General features: G+C 35.8%; 1 protein-coding gene across 2 annotated transcripts in view; it reads right to left on the bottom strand.

Annotated features, from left to right (window-relative positions):
• The window catches only part of GRIK2 (glutamate ionotropic receptor kainate type subunit 2), an 819,862-nt gene that overhangs the window by 492,478 nt on the left and 310,066 nt on the right, over positions 1-17,318 (bottom strand). For both annotated transcript variants that reach the window (XM_001367939.3, XM_056818623.1), the window contains one exon: positions 14,670-14,723. In XM_001367939.3, coding sequence (XP_001367976.1) covers positions 14,670-14,723 — 54 coding nt within the window. The remainder of the gene's footprint in view (positions 1-14,669; positions 14,724-17,318) is intronic.

Raw genomic sequence — 17,318 nt, 5'->3', positions numbered from 1 at the left:
AGACTGTCTGCTCTTTGATCCAACTATAGCACTGCTGGGTTTGTACCCCAAAGAGATAATAAGGAAAAAGACTTGTACAAGATTATTCATAGCTGTGCTCTTTGTGGTGACAAAGAATTGGAAAATGAGGGGATGCCCTTCAATTGGGGAATGGCTAAACAAATTGTGGTATATGTTGGTGATGGAATACTATTCTGCTCAAAGGAATAATAAAGTAGAGGAATTCCATGAGGACTGGAACAACCTCCAGGAAGTGATGCAGAGCAAGAGGAGCAGAACCAGTAGAACATTGTACAAAAAGACTGATACACTGTGATACAATCGAATGTAATGGACTCCTCCATTAGTGGTAATGCATTGATATTGTACAACCCGGAGGGGTACAGGAGAAAAACCACTATCGACATTCAGAGGAAAAACTGTGCAAATGAAAACACCAAAGAAAACAAACTGCTAAATGACATGGGTCAAAGGGCATATGATTGGGGGTACAGACTCTAAATGAACATCCTAGTGCAAATACCAACAACTTAGAAATGGGTTCTGATCAAGGACACATGCAATACCTAGTGCAAATGCACATCAGCTATGGGAGGGGAAGGGGAAGGGTAAGAAGGAATAGAAAATAATTTTTGTAACCAAGGAATAATGTTTGAAATTGACAAAAAAAATACACCTTAAATTTCTATGTAAATACTAACTCTTACTATTGTTCAATATGAAATGAAGATGTTGGACTACATTTCTATGACCCTTTGCAATTCTAAAATCATAGAATCTAAAAAATTTATCACATTTGTGATTATAAAAGTAATAACTATATGTAAAATATTCACTTTATTAATCACCTAATAACTTCTACTATAATTAATCACCATATAATTTATTACTACCTACTTATTTAAGCAATGTGATTAGAAATAAATATGTTTCCACTATGTGAGGTTTTTAAATGATTACTAAATCAAATCTTCTGAAATGCTGAAGAATTTCACTCTGCTCTAAGATCAAAGCCTTTCTTGCCTTTTTATTGTACAAAGTTCTCTTTTCTTGATATCAGTGACTCAATCAACTCATGTTATTTTCAATGTAACAAGAAAACTACAAATTAACATCAACAATTAAATATTTACTGAATCTTCAAGATGTACATTCCCTGAAGGGTGTGGAGGACATAAAGAAAGTAAAGCATGTTCCTTATCTTTGGCAAGCTTACAATTTCATTGGGCCATATGAATATAAAAATAAAAGGCTCTATTATGATGAGTAATATATAAGATAAATGGACAATAAATACTATCATAGTTCAGAAGAAGGAGAGATCATGTGAGCTGGGATAGATAAAGAAGCATAATTTTTCCTGAGTGTTAAAGCACTGGTATGATTTTATTATTCATTAAAGATTTGAGGAAAAGACCAGAAGCACAAAAGACAAATTCAATTAAAAAAAGAACAAACAAAAATATTTATATAGGGAGGTAGGTTTATGAAGGACAGTAATAGGAAATAAACCTGCAAGATAAACAGAAGTTTGACTATAGAAGGTCCTGAATATTAAAGAGTATGGCTTTTTTATCCTATACACCAAAGGTACAAATGATTGCTTAATATGAAGCTTCTTTCAACTTGAGGGATTGGTGTGGTGTTGCTAATAAATACCATTCACTGATGACTGAGGAACTTCCCACCAGGCTCCTCCTTCCATTTCATACGGCTATTACACGAAGTAGCTTATCTATCCACCATGTCAAGTTTCAAGATTACTGGTTGCACTAGCTATGGATTAGAAAGAATTTTTACAGACAATGGTACTCAAGGAAGGTTTTGTTGGAGAGAAGAGTGGCATGATAAAAAAAAATAAAGAAGTACAGGGAAGAGAGAATATGGAGGCAGGAAAACCAATTAAAGAGAATTACAACAATACAGGCACAATTTAATGAGAACTGGAAATAGGGTGGTGCCAAGACAAACTAAAAAGGGACAGATCTTGAAGTCAATTTGAATAATTGACATAATTTAATAGCATTGTGGGGTGGTAATAAGAACACGATAAAGAAGGATGATTGATGACTCAGAGATTTTGATTCTAGGTGTGACTAGAGAACCACTAACAAAAATACAAGGACACTTTAGAGACACTGTAAATTCAATTCCAAACTGCCACAATAGAGTGAATATTGCAATAAAATGAGCCACACAAAATATTTGCTTCCCAATGCAAAGAAAATGCAAGTTTCTAATATACAGTAGTCTATTAAATGTAATGGTGTTATATCTTTAAAATAACAACATACAGGGGGGAGTGCGGAGTCAAGATGGCTGCACAGAAGCAGCAAAAGTTCAGACCTCTGAAAACACTTCCTTACCAATCACAAACTGAATGTTCCTAGGGGACTGAAAATCAAACCTAATAACAAGACAGAGCCAAGAAACCCTCCTGCAGGACTCAATTCAAAAGGTATGCCCTCCCCCCCCCCCAAAGTCAGAATCCAAGAACATTCGGGATTAAGGAGAAGGCAGAGGAAGGTCCCAGGAACACCCACACACACACACACCTAGAGTGCTAAGCCTCCAGAGGCAGCGGGAACCTCTGGGTGGATAAAGGTGCTGATCTGGAGGGTGTACATTGCGGGCAAGGCTGTACCAGGCTCAGAGTATCCAACACAGGTGGTGGGGAAGGAGCTGGAGTAGGAACGTAGAGCTGGCAGCCTGGTCAGAGCAGCGTAGATCCTCCATATTGCTCCAGCTTTTCAGGAGGTTTTGGCCTCAGAGTACATCCAGCCCAATTCAGCTAAACTTAAGCCCATCAAAAGTCTTCAGAGTTCAGGGAATTCCAAGCTCCAACACTCCTCCCACACAGACTGCACTAGGAGATCTTATGTCAAAACTCCAACAGGAAGACTGACAGAAAACCCCAAAATCAAAAAATGAGAGGAGCAACAGCTCAGAAAAATACAGGGTACAAAGAAGGGGTTCATATGAGCAAACAACAGAAAAAGAAGAAAGAAATTACAATCTACAGCTTCTGTACAGGCAACAAACCAAGAGCAAATGGAAGAGAGGAGGAGGCAAACAATAAAATAGAAATGCCAGCGAATTGGATATAGGCTTTGTAAGAACTCAAAATGAAATTGAAAACACAATTAAGAGAGGCTGAAGATAATTGGGAATAGAATTTAAAAACTAAGATAAGTCATCTGGAAATGGAAAATAGTGTCTTCAAAGCCAAAACAAACCAGCTTGAAAATGAGGCAAAGAAGATGAGAGATGAGGTAAAGAGAATGAAAGATGACCTCCAAAGAAAAGCAGACCAGAAGGAGAAAGATGACCAAAAAGCCAGGGATGAAATCCAGTCTTTAAGAACCAAAATACAAAACTAGAATTAAGTGACCTCACAAGGCAGCAGGACACTATAAAGCAAAACAAAAAGAATAAAAAAAATTGAGGAAAATATGAAGCATCTCATTCACAAAACAGAGGATTTAAAAAATAGTTCAAAGAGAGACAATTTAAGAATCATTGGTCTACCAGGAGACCATGACAAAAGAAAAAAGCCTGGACATAATACTACACGTATTTATCCAAGAAAACTATAACAAGAGGGAAAAATGAAGATTGAAAGAATCCACAGATCACCTCCTGTACTTAATCCCCAACTGACAACACCCAGGAATGTTATAGAGAAATTCAAGAAGTATCAGACCAAGAAAAAAGATATTACAAGCTGCTAAGAAGAAGTCATTCAGATATCAAAGAACCACAGTAATGACAATGCCGGATCTGGCTGCATCCACACTGAAGGACCAAAAGGCATGGAATATGATATTCCAGAAAGCAAGGGAACTAGTTCTATAGCCAAGAATCAACTACCCAGAAAAGCAGACTACATTCTTACAGGGAAAAGTATGGTCATTCAACAAAATAGAATAATTCCAAGAATTTGTAAAGAAAAAACCAGACCTGAATAAAAATTTGATGCCCAAACACAGAACTCAAGAGAATCATAAAAAGGTTATTAAAAAAGAGGGGAAAAGTAAAACAAAACAAAAAAAGTTTTTTTAAGACACTCAAAAATTTAAAATGATATGTATCCCTATAAGAAAAGAGGTCATTTGAACTCTTAAAAATTGTTATTATCAACTGGGCAGCTAGAAAAATTACACTTAGAGGGATCAGTGACAAACTGTATAGGATGAAATGACAATACATAAATAGATATATAGATATATGTATGCATAAATGCATATACATATGTATATATATATATACAACTAGAGCTAAAATAAGAGGTTAATACTAAAAGAAATGTGAAAAGAAACAAAAGGGGGTCAATTTATATGTCAGAAAGAAGCTCATGGTGGGATGGGGGGGAGAATATCAATACACTGGAAGGGTAAAGAGGTTGGAGACAGGAAATACTCAACTCTGATGTGCATTGAAATTGACCCAAAGAGGGAAGAACAATCCCATCCATTAAGGCAGAGAATAGATTCATGCCCTATAGGGTACTAGAAGGGTAACACATGGACTGGTGGGGAGGGAAGCAGTACAAGGGAGGGAGAGGGTAGGGTAGTTTTAGAAAGACTGCAAGGAAAATAAGGGGTGGAATAAGAAGGGAGAGGTTTGAAAGGGAAATAAAATAAGGGTGGGAACTAGAGGGACTGATTATAAACAAACATTGGTGTAGAAGGAAATACTGAAAGAAGAAAAGGCAAGACAAGGAGTAGAAATCAAAATACTGGGAAATACACAGCTCATGATCATAACTATAAATGTGAATGGAATGAACTCACCCAATAAGTGCAAGTGAATAGCAGAGTGGATTAGAATCCAAAACCCTACCATATGCTGTCTACAAGAAACACACATGAGGAAGGTAGATAAGCATAGGGTGAAAGTAAGAGGGTGGAACCAAATCTATTGGACATCAACTGATATAAAGAAGGCAGGAGTTGCAATCATGATATCTGACAAAGCTAAAGTAAAAATAAATCTCCTTAAAAGATATAGGGGAGGTAATTACATCCTGATAAAAGGCAGTATAGACAATGAGGAAATATCAGTACTCAACATGTATTCACAAAATGGCAGAGCATCCAAATTTTTAAAGGGGAAACTAGTAGAGCTCAAGGATGAAATAGAAAAACTATACTACTGGGAGATTAGAACCTTCCTCTATCCAAACTAGATAAATCAAAACAAAAAATAAATAAGAAAGAGGGAAGAAAAGTGAATAAAATATTACAAAAATTAGAGTTGGTAGATATGTGGAGAAAAATAAATAGGGACCAAAAGGAATACACCTTCTCTTCAGCAGCATATGGTACATTCACAAAAATTGACCATGTATTAGGGCATAAAAACATTGCAAAACAAGTGCAAAAGAGCAGAAAAAAAATGAATGTAACCTTCTCAGATCACAATGCAATGAGAATAATCATTAGTAAGGGCACATGGAGAGGTAAATTAAAAATTAATTGGAAATTAAACTATATGATTCTCCAAATCCTGTTAAAGAACAAATCATAGAAACAATTAATAACTTCATTGAAGAAAATTACAATGACGAGACATCCTTTCAAAACCTAAGGGATGCAATTAAAGCAGTACTTAGGGGGAAATTTATATCCTTGAGTTCATATATTAACAAATTAGATAGGGCAGAGGTCAATGAATTGGGCATGCAAATTAAAAAACTAGAAAGTGAACAAATTAAAAATCCTCAAATGAAGACTAAATTAGAGATCCTAAAATTCAAAGGAAAAATTAATAAAATATTGAAAGTCAATGAACTATTGGTTTAAAAAATAAGACTGGAAGCTCGTACTTTGAAAAAACAAAATAAACAAAGTACTGGTCAGTTTAATTAAAAAAAGGAAAGAGGAAAACCAATTTGACAGTATCCGAGATGAAAAGGGATACTTCACCTCTAATGAAGAGGAAATTAAGGCAATCATTAAAAACTATTATGCCCAATTATATGTCAACAAATATGGCAATCTAGGTGATAAGGATGAATACTTAGAAAATAGAAATTGCCTAGACTAACAGAGGAAGAAATAGATTACCTAAACAACCCCATATAAGAAAAAGAAATTGAACAATCCATCAAAGAACTCCCTAAGAAAAAATCCCCAGGTACAGATGGATTCACAAATGAATTCTATCAAACATAAAGAACAACTAATCCCAATATTATTCAAACTATTTGACAGAATAAGCTAAGAGCAAAGAAGGAGTTCTACCAAATTCATTTTACGACACAAATATGGTACTGATGCCACAGCCAGGCAGGTCAAAAACAGAGAAAGAAAACTATAGACCAATCTCCTTAATGGGTTCATAGAACACCATCTATACTAAATCCCCAAAAGACAACCCCCAGCAATGTAATTGCCAAATTCAAGAGCTTCCAAGAAAAGGAGAAAATCCTACAAGAAGCCAAGAAGAGGAGCTTCAGATATAGGGGGGGTTCCCATAAGGATCACACATGACTTAGCGGCTAACACACTAAGAGACCACAAAGCATGAAACACGATATTTAGAAAGGCAAGAGATCTGGGTCTCCAACCAAGAATCAACTACCCAGCAAAACTGACTATATACTTCCAGGGGAAAGTATGGGCATTCAACAAAATAGAAGACTTCCAAGCATTTGCTAAGAAAAGACCAGAACTTAGTGAAAAATTTGATATCCAAGCACAGAAAGCAGGAGAAACATGAAAAGGTAAATATGAAAGAAAGGGAAAAGGAGATAAATCTTATCTTTTTCTTTAAGTCAAACTCTCTTCTATAAGGACTACATTTACATCAAATTATATATATTACTATGTGGGGAAAATGTTTTGTGTAACTCTCAAAAATTGTATGCATCATAAGAGTAGTTAGAAGAAACATGCATAGGGAAAGATTGGGGCATTAAGAAGATTTGGGGAAAGTGGGGGCAAAGAAAGGAAAAGGGAGGGGGGAACCATCGATAATACTAAGATTTACTTCAAGAAATAGGGGGGACTTAATAGAATAATCTTTCCCAAATAAAGATACACATGGGAAGGGGAGGGGAAGAACTCTCATATGAGAAGGAGAGGAAGAGAGCGTGAAGTGGAATTACTTAAACCTTACTCTCAGTGAAATCAAATCTGAGAGGGAAGAACATCTAGATCCAGTGGGATCCTGAATTCTATCTTATCCATTAGGGCAAGAAAGAAAGGAAAATTAAGGAGGGGGAGGGGGAAGCGAGTATAAAACGGGAGGGAAGGAGAGGGGGGAGGGGAAGGGAGCATAAAAATGGAGGGGCTAGAAAGGGAAGCATATCAAGGGAGGGGACTAGCTGTACTGAACCAAAGTAAATCACTGGTTCAAAAGGATATAGCTAAAGAAGAAAGGTCAAAACTAGAGGAAGATAGCAAAATGCCAGCAAATCCACAAGTGACAATCATAACTTTGAACGTGAATGGGATGAACTCACCCATAATACGTAGACAAATAGCAGATTGGATTAGAACCCAAAACCCTACCATCTGTTGTCTTCAAGAAACACATATGAGGCGGGTCGATACGCACAAGGTTAGAATTAAAGTTTGGAGTAAGACCTTTTGGGCCTCAAATGATAGGAAGAAGGCAGGAGTTGCAATCATGATATCTGACAAAGCCAAAGCAAAACCAGACCTGATCAAAAGGGATAGGGAAGGTAAATATATTCTGTTAAAAGGGAGTATAGACAATGAGGAAATATCACTAATCAACATGTATGCACCAAATGGTATAGCATCCAAATTTTTAATGGAGAAACTAGGAGAATTGAAGGAGGAAATAGACAGTAAAACCATATTAGTGGGAGACTTGAACCAACCACTATCAAATTTAGATAAATCAAACCAAAAAATAAACAAGAAGGAGGTAAAAGAGGTGAATGAAATCTTAGAAAAATTAGAGTTAATAGACATACGGAGAAAAATAAATAGGACCAAAAAGGAATACACCTTCTTCTCAGTACCACATGGCACATTCACAAAAATAGATCATACACTAGGTCACAGAAACATGGCACTCAAATGCAGAAAAGCATAAATAATAAATGCAGCCTTTTCAGATCACAAGGCAATAAAAATATTGATCAGTAAGGATACATGGAGAGCCAAATCAAAAATTAATTGGAAATTAAATAATATGATTCTCCAAAATCGGTTAATTAGAGAAGAAATCATAGAAACAATTAATAATTTAGTTGAGGAAAATGACAATGGTGAGACATCCTTTCAAACTTTATGGGATGCAGCCAAGGCAGTACTTAGAGGAAAATTCATATCCCTGAGTGCATATATTAACAAATTAGGGAGGACAGAGATCAAGGAATTGGAAATGCAAATCAAAAAACTTGAGAACGAACAAATTAAAAACCCCCAGAAGAAAACCAAACTAGAGATCCTAAAAATTAAGGGAGAAATTAATAAAATCGAAAGTGACAGAACTATTGAGCTAATAAACAAGACTAGAAGCTGGTACTTTGAAAAACCAGACAAAATAGACAAAGTACTGGTCAATCTAATTAAAAAAAGGAAAGAAGAAAGGCAAATTAACAGCATCAAGGATGAAAAGGGGGATCTCCCCTCCAATGAAGAGGAAATTAAGGCAATCATTAAGAACTACTTTGCCCAACTATATGGCAATAAATACACCAATTTAGGTGATATGGATGAATATACACAAAAATACAAACTGCCTAGACTGACAGAAGAAATAGATTTCTTAAATAAGCCCATATCAGAAAAAGAAATCGAACAGGCCATCAAAGAACTTCCTAAAAAAAAATCCCCAGGGCCTGATGGATTCAACAGTGAATTCTATCAAACATTCAAAGAACAGCTAACTCAAATACATACAAACTATTTGACATAATAAGCAAAGAGGGAGTTCTACCAAATTATTTTATGACACAAACATGGTACTAATTCCAAAGCCAGGCAGGCCAAAAACAGAGAAAGAAAACTATAGACCAATCTCCCTAATGAATATAGATGCAAAAATCTTAAATAGGATACTAGCAAAAAGACTCCAGCAAGTGATCAGAAGAATCATCCACCATGATCAAGTAGGATTCATACCAGGGATGCAGGGCTGATTCAATATTAGGAAAAGCATCCACATAATTGACCACATCAACAAGCAAACCAACAAAAATCACATGATTATTTCAATAGATGCAGAAAAAGCCCTTGATAAAATTCAACACCCATTCCTATTAAAAACACTGGAAAGCATAGGAATAGAAGGGCTGTTTCTAAAAATAATAAACAGTATATATCTAAAACCATCAACTAATATCATCTGCAATGGGGATAAACTAAATCCATTCCCATTAAGATCAGGAGTGAAACAAGGATGCCCATTATCACCTTTATTATTTGACATTGTATTAGAAACACTAGCAATAGCAATTAGAGAAGAAAAAGAAATTGAAGGCATTAAAATAGGCAAGGAGGAGACCAAATTATCGCTCTTTGCAGATGACATGATGGTCTACCTAAAGAATCCTAGAGATTCAACCAAAAAGCTAATCGAAATAATCAACAACTTTAGCAAAGTTGCAGGATACAAAATAAACCCACATAAGTCATCAGCATTTCTATATAATTCCAACACAGCTCAGCAGCAAGAACTAGAAAGAGAAATCCCATTCAAAATCACCTTAGACAAAATAAAATACCTAGGAATCTATCTCCCAAGACAAACACAGGAACTATATGAATACAACTACAAAACACTCTCCACACAACTAAAACTAGACTTAAGAACAATTGGAAAAACATTAACTGCTCATGGGTAGGACAAGCCAATATAATAAAAATGACCATCCTACCCAAACTCATCTATCTATTTAGTGCCATACCCATGGAACTTCGAAAAAAAATTTTTACTGATTTAGAAAAAAACATTACAAAGTTCATTTGGAAGAACAAAAGATCAAGGATATCCAGGGAAATAATGAAAAAAAAATACAAAGGAAGGGGGCCTTGTAGTCCCAGATCTCAGACTATATTATAAAGCAGCGGTCACAAAAACAATTTGGTACTGGCTAAGAGACAGAAAGTAGGATCAGTGGAATAGACTCAGGATAAGTGACCTCAGCAAGACAGTATATGACAAACCCAAAGATCCCAGCTTTTGGGACAAAAATCCACTATTTCATAAAAAAACTGCTGGGAAAATTGGAGGACAGTGTGGGAAAGATTAGGTTTAGATCAACACCTCACACCTTACATCAAGATAAATTCAAAATGGGTGAATGACTTGAACATAAAGAAGGAAACTATGAGAAAATTAGGCGAACACAGAATAGTACACATGTCAGACCTTTGGGAAGGGAAAGACTTCAAAACCAAGCAAGACTTAGAAAGAGTTATAAAATGCAAAATAAATAATCTGGAATACATCAAATTAAAAAGTTTTTGTATAAACAAAACCAATGTAACTAAAATCAGAAGGGAAGCAACAAATTGGGAAACAATCTTCATAAAAACCTCTGACAAAGGTTTAATTATTCAAATATACAAAGAACTAAATCAATTGTACAAAAAATCAAGCCATTCTCCAATTGATAAATGGGCAAGGAACATGAACAGGCAGTTCTCAGCCAAAGAAATCAAAACCATTAATAAGCACATGAAAAAGTGCTCTACATCTCTTATAGTCAGAGAGATGCAAATCAAAACAACTCTGAGGCATCACCTCACACCTAGCAGATTGGCTAACATGACAGCTATGGAAAGTAATGAATGCTGGAGGGGATTTGGCAAAGTGGAGACATTAATTCATTGCTGGTGGAGTTGTGAATTGATCCAACCATTCTGGAGGGCAATTTGGAACTATGCCCAAATGGCAATAAAAGACTGTCTGCCCTTTGATCCAGCTATAGCACTGCTGGGTTTGTACCCCAAAGAGATAATAAGGAAAAAGACTTGTACAAGAATATTCATGGCTGCACTCTTTGTGGTGACCAAAAATTGGAAAACGAGGGGATGCCCATCAATTGGAGAATGGCTGAACAAATTGTGGTATATGTTGGTGATGGAATACTATTGTGCAAAAGGAATAATAAAATAGAGGAATTCCATGGAGACTGGAACAACTTCCAAGAAGTGATGCAGAGCGAAAGGAACAGAACCAGGAAATCATTATACACAGAGACTGATACACTGTGGTTCAATCGAAAGTAGTGGACTTCTCCATTGGTGTCAATGCAATGTCCCTGAACAATCTGCAGGGATCCACAAGCAGAGGATAAACTGTAGGAGTAAAAACAACAAGGAAAAGCAACTGCCTGACTACAGGGGTGGAGGTGATAGGACTGAGGAGAGACTCTAAATGAACACTCTAATGCAAATACCAACAACATAGAAATGGGTTAGAAACAGGAACACATGTGATAACCAGTGGAATCGTGTGTCGGCTATGGGAGAGGGAAGGGGGGGGGGCGGAGGAAAAGAAAATGATCTTTGTTTCCAGTGAATAATGTTTGGAAATTACCAAATAAAATAATGTTAAAAAAAAAAAAGAGATCAGCTGGCACCTATTACCCAGATAATTGGTGACCAACTCATGAAGTAAGACAAATATAACACATATCCCTCCAGATCACTTAAACAAGTCTCTTGATAGCCAGACTTCCTGGGCATCAAGATCATTACAATCCTCTGAGGCTTCTTCCCAAAAGACTACTTGGTGAACTACCATGGGCCTCGATTGTTTCTGTCTCTTAGTGCCTAGCACAGTATCTAGCACACAGATGGCACTTAATAAATGCTTGGTGATTGATTGTAAAAAAAAAAAACACCAAAGGAAAACAACTACTTGAATACATGGATTGAAGGGATATGGTTCGGGATGTAGACTCTAAATGAACATCCTAGTGCAAATATGAACAACATGGAAATAGGTTCTAATCAAGGACACAAGTAATACCCAATGAAATTGCACGTTGGCTACAGGAAGGGTGGCTGGAGGGGAGGAAGGGAAATAATGTGATTATTGTAACCAAGGAATAATGTTTTAAATTGACCAAATAAACTAATTCAAATGGGGAAAAAAATAAAACAACAAGATACATACCTTCATTTAACAATCATTTATTGCTAAAAATGCTAACTATCATCTGAGCCTTTAGCAATTCATAATCATTTTTCTCGTGAAGGGTCTTGCCTTGATGTTGATGGCTGCTGACAGATCAGGGTGGTGGTTGCTGAAGGTCAGAGTGGCTATGGCAATGTCTTAAAATAAGACAAGAATGAAGTTTGCCTCATGGATTGACTCTTCCTTTCACTTGAATACTTAAGGCCATTGTAGAGTTATTAAGTGACCTCGTTTCAATACTGTTGTGACTCAGGGATTAGAGAAGCCCAAGGAGGAGAGAGATGTGGAACAGCCAGTCAGTAGATCAGATGGAATACATACAGCATTTATTAAGTTTTGGGGTGTAATTCAAGGCAGCCCAAGGCAATTATAATAATAATGTCAAAGAACACTAAACAGATCATCATAATAGATATGATAATAATGAAAAGTTTTAAATACTGAGCAAATTTCCAAGATGTGACCCAGAGATGTGATATGAGCACGTACTGTTGGAAAAATGACACACAGAATTGCTTGATATAGAGTTGCCACAAACATTCAAATTTTAAAAAAATGTTTTATCTGTGAAAATGAATAAAGCAAAGCACAATAAAATGTTGAATTCCTGCAAGTAAATCATGAGAAGGAATTACTTAGGAAGGAAAAGATTTACTTCGTTCACTCAAGACTTCTTAGGAGCCACCATGTACAGGGAACTGTGAAAAGTATTGGAAATTCAGATAAAAAACTAAACAATATTCCCTTGTTCAAAAAGATCTTTAGTTTTAAGCATCTAGTGTCTGAAGAAAAAATGTCCAAGAGGCACTTGAAAATTTGGAAATGGAGGGCAAAGTGCAATAAAATCTGGGCAGTTTTTCATATAGAAGTAATAGTTGAAGCTGTGAGAACAAGTGACTCCTAAGACTGAGAACCTAAAGAGAAAAGAACAAAGAACAAAAGACTGAACCTTGTGAAATGCCAACATTGTCATGGCAGGAAGACAAGAGGGGTGAGTACAAGAGACAGAGATGGCACAGTTAAAGGAGGAATCCCTGTACTGTACAATATCATGGAAACCAAAGGAGGACAGGCTTTCAAAGGAAAAGCTGGTTGTCAGTGTCAAAAGCTACACAGAGGTCAAAAAGGATGAGTGAGAAAAATCCTTTAGAGCGGACACATAGAAGTCCATAGAAGACTGTATTCCATAGTTTTAACAGCACTGAGCTGGATACCAAATTGCAACAGGTTAAGGAGGAAAGAGGAAGCAATAGAGATTTCCAACATTAACCAGATATCCAAGATATTTAGTTATGAATGAATAACAATGAATAATGAATCCTCTTTAAGAAGACGAAAAAATGTTGAAGATCCATTTTAACTAAGCATAGCTTCTAAAGTACACTGTCAAACTGGATTCAAAGTGACAAACTAAAAGTACTAATTCAAACAATCTCATATTACTAGAATATAAGAAAAGTGCAATTCCTTGAAATATGACCAAGTTGAGATTTTAGCATATTGGTCTCACAGGACTATTTTTTTATCACAGAGAAATAGATCTTTAAGATGGTCTCTACTGAAACTTTTCTAAAGTATTACTCACTGAAATGGAAAAATACAGTTGCCTAACCGAGATTTTCTAAGGAAATGTTAATGCAAATTGCTGTGGAAGACTGAGAGTGATTTTAAAGTGGCCATCAGCAGGCAGCTGCTGTCAGTTTGTCTTTAATGCAGCTTTTAACCTCTGGCACTTTGAAGCAAAATATAACTATTGCAAGTGGCTTAATGTGAGTCCCTATCTAGATACTTTGTTACAGTCTGATCAAGCTCTTGTAAAGAAAAACACTTTAGCTTCTTGTGTTTTTACATTCCCATGGACTCCATGACTCAGTGGTACAGAGTTAGTTCCTTGCTGCATTGAGTATTTCTGTTTCAGCAGTAATAAAAGAATGAATGGATATGTATTATAAAGGTATCCATTTATCAGAGCAGCACTTAAAAAAACCAAATTATCCTGATGAACCAGTAAAACAATGCCATTATTAAAAAATATATTCATTGGGAATTAAAACTCACAATATTTCTATTTCAAAATCAGTAGTTTACCTCTAATGTTTATTCGTTTCCCCTGATACTAGTTGATATCACTAACATGCAAGTTTTTGGTTTTTTGGGTTTTTTATCAAAAATAGCGAAAACAAGGGGGCAGCTAGATGACTCAGTCGTTTAAGAGTCAGGTTTAGAGACAGGAGGTCCTGGGTTCAAATGTGACCTCAGGTACTTCCCTGATGTGTGACCCTGAGTGAGTCATTTAACCCCCATGGGCTAGCCCTTACTGTTCTTCTGCTTTGCAACCAATGCACAGTCTGATTCTAAAACAGAAAGTAAGGGTTTTAAAAAATGACAAAATATTTCTACAAAAATACCAGGCATCATCTTCCTTTCAACCTACTTAAAAGACTATTTCTCATGATCAAATTATAACAATGACAGCTCCTGCTACTTAAAACAAAGAAAGGCCTTTTGCCACCATCTTTTTGGTTTAATAAAATACTTACCAATGTAGTAAAGATATAATGATAATACTCTGTCATCATTCCCATAGCTAATGCCTAGGAGAGAAACAAAAATTTAATTATTGAAAGGTCACACAATATGTAAGCTTGAGGCTTATGACAAGTGAGAACAAAACAGTTAATTCAACTGGAATCCAACCTATTGTATTTGAGTTACACTAAAATCAGGTCAAGCAAATCATTTCTCAGCAGTTAAAAGAGATTAGTAACTATTAAAGGAATTTATGAACCAGATCTTCTGATAGAAAGATTACTATTAGAATGTTGGGTGTTTAAAAGTCTATAGCTTTACATATTAATGAAGGCATTAAGATGCCACCCAAATCCTGAAATCAGGGTATCTTAGTTCATTGTATTTTTAATGTCTTCACTAAAAAAAATCTCGAAATGAAGAGCACCATTTCATTTTGAGAAGTAGTAGTATGCAATTAAAAACAAAGTACAAGCAAAATAAAGGAGTCCTCGTGCTGAGCCCTTTAACATTTCCTTAGCAGTAATGGAGCAGATCCAATATCACTACCATTACTCAAAAAGTACAGATAATTAAAAGTAGAGTTTCCAGTCTTCTAATTGCACAGTAGTGAATTGTTATGGTTTAATTCTACATTCTTAAAGTTCTTGTGAATTTTACATCAACATACTGAAAGCAATGACATTTGGAGTTAAACTACCCATAACAAGAAGACACTATGTCTTTTCCTCATTCTGCAAAACTTCTTATAAACTGTTAGGAAGTATATCCACAAAGATAGTCATTTTAGTCGCTAGTGATTACTAAATTCAGTTTTGCATATAGTGAAACCATGAAATGGAAACAGGTGCTTTCCACAGGATATTGGTACATTTCTGCAAGATTATCTGTATATTCTCATCTGCTGAGCAATTTCCACAGTACCATTGCCACATACGTCTTAACCTATGATGGAAAGAGCAAGAGGATCCTATTTTCCCATTAAAGAAGATAAAGTCTATGTGAAGGTTTGGAAAAGGAAATATTTAAAGGGATTCTAGATATTTAGAGGAAAGCGAATGGCTTAGAGGGAAATGTTTTCTAAGGGTAATGAAAAATGATGCTGAGAGAAAGGAGGAAGAAAGACATTTATGTGCTAAAAGTCTACTGACTCCATGGCTAAATCTCTAGGAAACAATTGTAGCACTGATAGTGACTGTTAAAGAGGTGGAACTGTATAACACTTTTATTTTTAACAGACAGAATGAAATTAACAAGAGGCTGATTGTGTGTTTGACTAGACACATTAAATGGCTGTAACAAATGTTGGGGGGGAGGAATACTTCAAATGGTGACAATTAGTTGACACTAAAATCTATGTATATAAACTAGTTTTAGAAACTACACAAGATTGTACTGGATGCTACCTTCTTGTATACCTGGGAAAGGACATTGAGATAACTACATAAAAGGTTTTACATTAAAATAAGAATGCAAGGGGGCAGCTGGGTAGCTCAGGGGATTGAGAGCCAGGCCTCGAGATGGGAGGTCCTAGGTTCAAATCTGACCTCAGACACTTCCCAGCTGTGTGACCCTGGGCAAGTCACTTAACTCTCATTGCCTAGACCTTATCACTCTTCTGCCTTGGAACCAATACACAGTATTGGTTCCAAGACAGAAGGTAAGGGTTTTTTAAATAAATAAATAAAATAAGAATGCAAGAGGGAAAAATTATTGCAAATTTAGACAGAAAATTTCTGGGAGTTCTCATACAAGAGGAAAAAATGAATAAGAGTTAACTATTTAGTTAATATATAGAGAAGAAATAAAATCACAAAAGAAGTCTGGTTTAAATCTTCACTGAAGGAATGACTGACACAAAATAAATAAATAAATAAAAGGGCACCATCATCTCAGTAAACTTTTCCTATAGATGCTTTTTTTTCCATGTCATAATGATGTTACTATTATAAATATTGTTTGTTTGAATTTGCATACTAAAATTTATATGCATATGATCCTGGGCAAGTCATTTAACTCCAATGCTCTTAAGACAATTGCCTAAGAGTTTTCTAGACCACATTAACTGGGTTGTGATCTATGTTGGTAGAAGAATTTCCCATAGCAGAATATTTAAGTGAATGATATCATAGAGCATTTGAGTATTTAACATTTATTCATATCATAAATTTGAATACAATGGGACCTGGGCTCAAATTGAGAAACAAAACAAATTCATCACATAAGGTAGTCACATCATAATTCCTTTTTTAAAATCTGTATAGACTGAGGGGAGGAAAATTGGGCCTGCTTGTGGTATATGCAATGTGCTATACCGAATACTGGCTCATATAACAACTTGAAAATTATAGAGACAGTGATTGGAGCTGTAAATTCAGTGACATTTTGAATTCCCTCTAACAGCATAGGTCAGCATCTTCTCTACAACTTATAGCCTCAGAGTTGCCTAGAGCCTAAGGATCATGTCCAGGATCATGTAGCCAAGATATATCAGACGTAGAACACAATGTTTCATTTAAAAGGAGAACTCAACATATTGGGCTGATTGACAAACTGACAGCAGATCTTAAAATGGTCAGTCACAAGGTCTATCTCTATTCCTGGCTGACAAAGTCATTCAAAATGCCTGTAAGTCACATGGAGGGGAAAGCAACAACCTA

The sequence above is a fragment of the Monodelphis domestica genome, chromosome 2 (assembly GCF_027887165.1).
Source record: "Monodelphis domestica isolate mMonDom1 chromosome 2, mMonDom1.pri, whole genome shotgun sequence".
Classification (NCBI taxonomy): domain Eukaryota; kingdom Metazoa; phylum Chordata; class Mammalia; order Didelphimorphia; family Didelphidae; genus Monodelphis; species Monodelphis domestica.
Note: the sequence above shows the minus strand (reverse complement) of the source record. Positions and strands in the feature narration are given on the sequence as shown.